Below are 7,609 nucleotides of genomic sequence, written 5' to 3'. Positions count from 1 at the left end.
CTACGAAATTTGTTCTTCAATTTCAGTGAAGTCTCTGTGGAAGCTGCTCAGGCCGCCCTCACACCTGGGCAGGCTGATGGCGCCATGAGCCCTTGGTCCTCTGAGGCTCTGGCCTGAGTTCCACTCAAGACAGATGAAGAAGGGAAGGAGCATCACTCTCAGCCATCCTGCACTGCCGGGTGCTCATTCCGGTCAGGAAGCTGCCTTTTCACCCTTCCCATCTCAGCCAGTGGAGTGAAGGTGCTGTCCTCAGATTGCAGGGTGTGGCCACAGGAACACTGCTGGCTGGAGTGATTCCTTGAGGGAAGCCATTTGCTAACAGAACTGTGGGGACAGCCAGGCCAGTATGCCTGCAGGGAACTGGCTCTGAGAAAACAGCCTGCTGGACTACAGGGGAGAGGCTTACAGGCCAACTGAGCCTACTATAAGGTGAGGATGTGCTTAAAGTAACACCACTGTCGCTCCTGCTGAGCTGATGCATCTCAGTGCTGTGCTCACCAGCCCACTGGGCCCAGGCAGTGGCTCTCCCCACCTTCCCAAGCTTACAGCCTTGGGTAAAGGAATGGCACCAACAGGGAAGCTTGGGATGAGCACTGAGTTGGAGCCAGGTGGCAGCTGAGTGCCTATAATGGCCACAGCTTGTGGGCTGGGTCTGGAAATGAGGAGCTAAAGCTGAATGGGGAGTCACTTGCTGCTCCTCAGCCAGCTTGCTTTCACTGCCACTAGACCAGCCTTATCCACAGCAGTGTTAGCTGTCGGCCAGGCTGGGACTGTCCTGTCTGTCTGCCTCCCTTGGCCCTTTTTCTTGTCCCTCTGCCCCGAGTTGGTACACAATACTGGAAACCAAAACTTCATTGGGAATGTTTTGTGGCCTTCATTCTCTGCAAACTGGTCTGATAGCAGGCCATGACTTAAAATCTGTGACAGAAATGCAGGCCCTAGGGGACTGCATAGGCAGGCCCCTCTGTGTGGGGCCACCTGACAGGGAGGGCACCTCCTGCAGCAAACCAAATGTCTTCTTTACAGTATTTAACCCTACTTTGAAACTTTGACCTTTTCTGAAAAAAATTTAAAATATAGATCTCAAGTTTTGAGGGTTTTTTTTCCTGCTGGTTCTGGCCTCTTTCATAGGCAAAATAATTCTTTTTCTTCAAGTACATCCAGGGTCAAAAATGAAATTGGACTTACACTTGGTCCAGAATGCTATTCTCTAACATCATGGACCAGCCACTCAGCATCACAGGACATGCAGGCTCCTGTCAGCACCAAGGGCACAACCTCAGGCCCAGATCTAGGAGGCTGTCTCCTCAAGACAGCCTCTGCAGGCCTTGGATGGTCCTCTCTAGGGACTAGTTCAGTTGCTTTCTAGATCATGGCTTAAATAAATAAATAAGACATTTGTTAACACATTGCTCTATTTATAGCTTATCTAAAATGCTACCAGTGGTGTTCTCTGTTTTCAACAGGCTTTAAAAAACAATGTCCTTTGTATATAAATTTGTTGACTGCTACTAGAAGATTTTTAAATGAATACTGTGCCTTCACAGTTCATCTGCAGGAGGAATAGCTGATGTGTAGTTTCAAGAATTAGGGAGAAAACTTTAGTATTTTCTCTAAAAAAAAAAAAAAAAAAAAAGACATGTGAGACTTGCTGCTGAAGGAGACCTGTCCCCTGTCTCTATGGTCTGACAGACTTGGTTTGCTCATGACTGAAGCACAGCCACACTACAAGGAAGACAGCAGGTAAGAGAGCTAACTTGCCAAGTAGCCAGTTGGTTCATTTGTTCTCTAGAGCTTGAGAAGTTAAAGAAAAAAAAAAGAACGACAAACACTGAAAACTTCCAGCAACAACCACATACAGGGAAGTGACGCAGATCAGGGACACCTTACCCACAGGGATGGCCGAGAGAGGCCTTCGAGTGTCGCAGCTTGGCTAGCCTGCAAGGTTAAGTTCAAGAAATACTGCCGTCCAGGATGCTCTATGTCTCCATTACATTCACAGTCTCTTTCACAAAGCAGTATTCAAAAGAGTGGAACATTTCCACTTTACTCCCAACCGTTGTCTTTGATCATGTGGGCAAGCTCAATAATAAATTTTCCTTCCTTATATTTTTGACTGCTCTCAAAGGCATGTTCCTTGAAGGGGAAAAAGCAGAGAGAGGTTTCAGGACAGGATCTGCCTCATTTTTTAACTTCTCCACACTCTTGGCAATGAGAATGAATCTCTTGGATTATCTGTACCCAGACGTTCCCCGAGCCCAGAGTTGACCCAGTGCTGGAGGCTCTGCCTTGGGTGATGTGTCTATGGGGGGCATGCAGTTCCTCCAGTGCTTGCAGGGCCACGTTCCTTGTTTACTGGGGCCAGGGATGAGCTCAATGGGTGAGTGCTTGCCTGGCTTGCCTTTTGTTTTTTCCCCCACCAGTACTGGAGATTGCACCCAGGGCCTTTGCTCTGAGCTATATTCCCAACCCTTTCTGATTTTTATTTCTAGACAAGGTCTTGCTAAGTTGCCCAGGCTTGGCTGGAATTTGCAATCTTTCCCCAGCCTCCACAGTGCTGGGATTATGTTCACGTGCCACCACACCCAACAGGCCTCGCATGGTTTGAAGCCCTGGATTCATCCTCGGCGCACACAGGCACACACACGTCTAGGTCTGTTTAGTGGATGTCTAGAATGTGAGGGGTAATTCAGGAGGCATGGAGAAGAGGGACATTAAGCACAGGGAGACAACGGAAAAAGCAGGTCTAAGATGCCCGGATGAGTCAGCCTTCGTTGGGGCAGTATTACGGACGTGCACTCATCGTTATATCACACGTGTGGCTTCATGCTAGGTGCTGGAGACACATGACCAGAGTGAGCCATGCCTGGTAGACACAGGCGACATGGCTCAGTGGGGACAGGTACAGCAAGAAGTGCATGCAGTGCAGTGGCCATGAGGAAAGGACAGGGCTTTGGAAAATGGGCCACGGCAATGGTTATAGAGCTAAACAGGCGGTGGCACTGGGGCACCCCTAAAGGCTCCACAGAGCCTGGCTCTGCTGTGGACTGTGTCCTCTCAGCCCATAGGGAATCCAGGAGATCAGAGCTGCTCAGGAACTCAGGAAAGCAGGAGCACAGGCAGCCTGGACCTGAGGAACTCCAAAGCCAGAAAGAAATCAGGAGACACTTTGAAAAAAGGAAGGTGCCATGCCAGACATGCATCTCAAATGCCAGAGTCGGGGTGCAGCATGTACAAGGTGGCCAGGTGGTGTCTCCTAGAAGAGAAGCTGGGCAGAGGCAGAGGCAGATGTTTGGAATCTGCTCACATGAAGTGGTCAGAACTTGTCAGGCTGCTGTGGCCCACAGTGGGGAAGGCTCAGCAGATGTTGGCGAATGTGGTACAGTGGCAGGAACAGAGACTGAGCACCCTGCTGGTCTCTGCAGGGAGGGGCAGAGACTTTAGGGAGTCCTGGGTGAGGCCACGCCTTACAGGGTGGGGCAGAAGGGCCAGGAGGGGCCAGCTTATCTGGCTTTTTTTTTTTTTTTTTAATTTTTTTTTTTTTGTGTGTGTGTGTGTGTGTGTGTGGCCAGCTCAGCCCACCTGGGGGTGGGGCTGGCTGGCATGTGGTGCTAGGGGATTGAACCGCGGTCCCTGTGCTTTGCTAAGCTTGTTCTATGTAGTGCTTTAGACCACTGAGCCATCTCACCAGCCCATATCCGGCTTATCTTTGAGAGAGGAGGAGGTGAGAGATGAAAGCTAGAGATGAGGCAGGGATGGCAATGTCCAGCTCAAGGTCTGGGGAGAAAGTAAGGCCTCCAGAGAAGAGCGTGTGGGCTATTGGCAGTCATTTCACTCCACCTCAGCAGGTCCAGCTACCCTGAGTGGTGACAGTGGTCATACAGCAATCCCCTTGGGTTGTTGGGCCCTGGGCAGCTCTGTCATCAGCCATGTGCAGCAAATAAGGTGGAGGCCTGTGTCTACACTATTCCTAACCAGCTTCCAAAAAAATTACTGGAAAATGTCATTTTTACTGCGATGTCATCTATCCTGCTGCAGGGACACGTGATGACCCCCATGCATCTGGCTGTGTCTGCGTGAAGCTTGCTGTCAGAGGCTGGTACTCACGTATTTCCACCCGAGCGTGGTCTTGCAGTTCTCACAGTAGATGTCTGCGACTGCGTGCAGTCCAGTGAGAAGGACCCTCTCCTCAGCTGGGCCACAGCCCACGTTCACCCTGTAGGGACATGGAATGACTGTGTTAGACGTCCTGGTTTCCTGGCCCTGCTGCAGGCTTCCCCTGCCCTGGCCCAGTGCTTGTTATCAGAAGACCACCAGAAACAGGGCGAGTTCCTGAGAGGGCACTGTAGCACTCGGCTCCCCCACCACTTCAGGCCACCATCTGCTCGGAGAAGGAACAGCTATCTTGGAGGGGTTGCAGATACTTGGACTCAATCCCCCCAAGGCCTCTCTCAGGTTAGGGGTGTACTCTGCCACTGAGCTCCAGTCCTGGCCTGGGAATAGCTGGAGAATTCTGCCACAGAGCAGGCAGGCAGATAAAACAACACTTTGAGGAACTTCCAGATGAGGGTCATATAATGGCACTGGCTGGGTAACTCAAGACTGCGGATGGAACTTCTCTACGTATTCCAGCTCTGAATAATTGAACACATGGACAGACACCATCTACCTAGAGCCCAGGCCGCAGGTGGATGGAATAAGAACAGTAAATACTCACACAGAGTTGAAGAGGTAGGCTCGACCCTGGCTGCCCTGAAAGGACTGCAAAGAAGAAGCAGATGTTAGGAAAGTGGCTGTGGCCAGTGCCCAGAGACAGCTGCTCTGCATCTGAAGCCAGGACAAGGGGAGCGTGTGGGCACCCACAGAGGCAAATGCTTATGGGCTCCATTAGCTCCCCCAGCACTGGAGACAAAAGAGCAGGTGTGATGTCCCCTCAAGGCCCACTGCTAATGGTAACAGTCACAGAATACCATGAGCTGTTCTAGGGCCCACACTAACTCACGAAGCAGCTGATGCTATTGCTTCAACATTCTGCAAATGACTAAAATCATGGCACTTCTGGTCTTTAATTTTATTTTGGGACAGGCTAAGTGGAACCTGTGAGCTTCATGCCTCAGCTTCCTGAGCAGCTGAGATTATAGGTGTGCACCACTGCACTTGGTTTTCTCCCCGCAAGAGATGGGGTCCAGGTGAGTTGCCAGGCTGCCCTTGAACTCCTGGGCTCCAACAAACCTTTGACTTCAGCCTAGACACCACCAATGCCCATACATCTTATTTTAATGTGCAGTTATAAGTAATAATTTCTAAATTACATATATTAAAAAATCAGAGCCTCCAGATGACCCGTGATATATTTTATGTGAGCATGGAATCAATCTTTGTTTTAGGCACCAGAGGCTTTTTCCTGCCTTGCTTTCTGCTAGCTGTTTCTGGCTTTTGCTTTTGTGGTAATGGGGGCTGAACTGTGGCTCTCACACATACTAACCACACACACTGCCACTGGGCTATACCGCCAGTGGATCAGTGTCCTGATTTTAAAATACAGCGTTTAAACTTAAAAAGGGGTAGGCCCCTAGGTGGCTTTCCAGGATTAGGAATACTATTCTATGTTGCATTTTACTAATTGTTTTAAAGACCTTTCACACATCCTTCTTGCTGTCAGTTTTCTAGACTAAATTTTTAAACTCTCATCTCCTCTTCCAGTGCTAGGTTTTCGGCGGGGCTTAGATAATTGACAGGAGCAGCTCTGTGACTGAGAGCCACACATCAGTCTCCTCAGCGCACAGGGCAAGCAGTTTCTGTAAACTAGGGCCTAGATATAAAATGCTTGAGGCTTTGTGGGCTGTTGGGCCTCCGATCCAATGACTGTGCCACAGCCAAAGGCAGCGCTGGATGAATGGAAACAGGTGAGCACACTTGCAATCAATAAAAGAGCACAGAAGCAGGTGGCCACGGGTTACACGGCAGTGATGGCTCAGAGGAGCCATTCTAGCACCCAGAGCTGCTGACAAGCAGGGGCTAGCTTAGACAGCGGGATTCCTTGCTAGTCACAAAGATGGACTCAGAAGCTAGCAAATCCCTGTGAGGAAGGAGCCCAGCTTCGTGCGTACTGGAATCTGTTCCACGTAGTAAGCGTTCTGGCCGGGCAAAGGATACCCATCTGCAAACCCAGCTACTTGACTGAAAGTTGGAAGCCAGCCTGAACAAATTGCAAGACCTTGTCTCATAAAGGGCTGAAGACATAGATCTGCTGAGCTCTGCTGAAGTCCTCCAACTGCAACAACATAGAGGAGGACATAGAGGAGAGTTCTCAGTACAATGCAAGGTTCGCCACTTGTTGGCAGCCCGAGTGCTTGGAGAGTTGAGTTTAGGTTTTATTTTTGTTTTTGTTTTTTGTTTTTTAATGTATTTAGGACAAGGTCTGCAGGGTCTCACTATGTAGATCTGACTTGTAGTGCTTCTCCTGTTTTCAGCCTCCCAAGCGCCGGGTTTACAGGTGCGTACCACCACACCGAGTTTCAATCACTGTCACAGTGCACCCCAGGGGCAGGGCTGGCACAGCACCACACACCGGGGACTAAACCCCTGCTGCTTCACTCTGCCTAAGCAGGCACTTTAGTCCGGAGAGTTTAGTTCTTGGCATCTTTTCAATCTGAAATGCTCATCAGGTGCCACAATGGGGAACAGTCTCTCCACTCCCTTCCTAGCTGGCTTCTACTCTTAATATAAAGTTATAAGCAGTTAATGGCATTCTTTGAAAGAAGCACCTCAAATTCCTATGGCTCCCCTAATGATGAATGCACTATGAAGTCTCCAGACAATAATGGTGTCTGACTGCCTACATAGCTGATGAAAGGTCATAGCCAAGAGCAGGTGTCATGGTTCTGTCATTACCTTGTGACACTGGTTCATGCAATGAGACTGCTTTGGAAAACAAGGTGCCCCAAGAAGCTTCCACTGGTTTGATGAACTTTCTTGAGAGGCAAAGGAGCCAGAGGCAACAAGATAACAGAAACCGGCCTCACAGTTTTAATTTCAGATGATTAACAGAAATGAGACAACCTCTTATTACTACCAAAAAGACACATAGATGAGTGTTCCAAGATAAATGAATTCCAAGATAGACAAGATAGATAAATGTTCTTCTAGTTGAGTTAGAATAAGAAGCCAAAGAAGAGATTCATGAAATTGTAGCTTCCTGACAGGACTTTCCCATGGTTTGGGAGGGTGGGCGGGGGGTTGTGGAGGTGCTAAGCCTGAGTCGTGATAAGCAGGGGTCATCTGCCCACTGGAGCAAGGTAGGTAAGGACTATGGTTCTCAGCGACGCAAACATGTCCAAATGAGAGACTAAGTCCCTAAATTAGACTCAAACTTGTGATACTCTTGTCTCAGCCTCTCTCAGTGCAGGGATTACAGGACTATACCATGCCTGATTTTCTTCCTTCTTAACTATTCTAAGCTTTAAAAAAAGTTCTTGAGGGCTGGTGAGATGGCTCAGTGGTCTAAAGCACCTACTTACAACAAGCTTAGCAAAGCACAGGGACCGCGGTTCAATCCCCCAGCACCACATGCCAGCCAGCCCTGCCCCCTGGTGGGCTGAGCTGGCCA

The 7,609-nt window shown here is 49.4% G+C and overlaps 1 protein-coding gene across 3 annotated transcripts in view; it reads right to left on the bottom strand.

Annotated features, from left to right (window-relative positions):
- Nucleotides 1–7,609, bottom strand: part of Ypel1 (yippee like 1) — a 34,756-nt gene that overhangs the window by 328 nt on the left and 26,819 nt on the right. For 2 of the 3 annotated variants that reach the window (XM_023711520.1, XM_023711518.1), the window contains exons 3-5: nt 4,718–4,761; nt 4,108–4,216; nt 8–2,136 (exon numbers count right to left, since the gene is read on the bottom strand). In XM_023711520.1, coding sequence (XP_023567288.1) covers nt 2,047–2,136; nt 4,108–4,216; nt 4,718–4,761 — 243 coding nt within the window. In that variant the 3' untranslated portion in view covers nt 8–2,046. Of the gene's footprint in view, nt 1–7; nt 2,137–4,107; nt 4,217–4,717; nt 4,762–7,609 lie in introns of those variants that run through there. The other variant, XR_002820415.1, reaches the window with a different exon arrangement.

This window comes from Octodon degus, unplaced genomic scaffold (assembly GCF_000260255.1).
Source record: "Octodon degus isolate 3935 unplaced genomic scaffold, OctDeg1.0 scaffold00021, whole genome shotgun sequence".
Classification (NCBI taxonomy): Eukaryota; Metazoa; Chordata; class Mammalia; order Rodentia; family Octodontidae; genus Octodon; species Octodon degus.
Note: the sequence above shows the minus strand (reverse complement) of the source record. Positions and strands in the feature narration are given on the sequence as shown.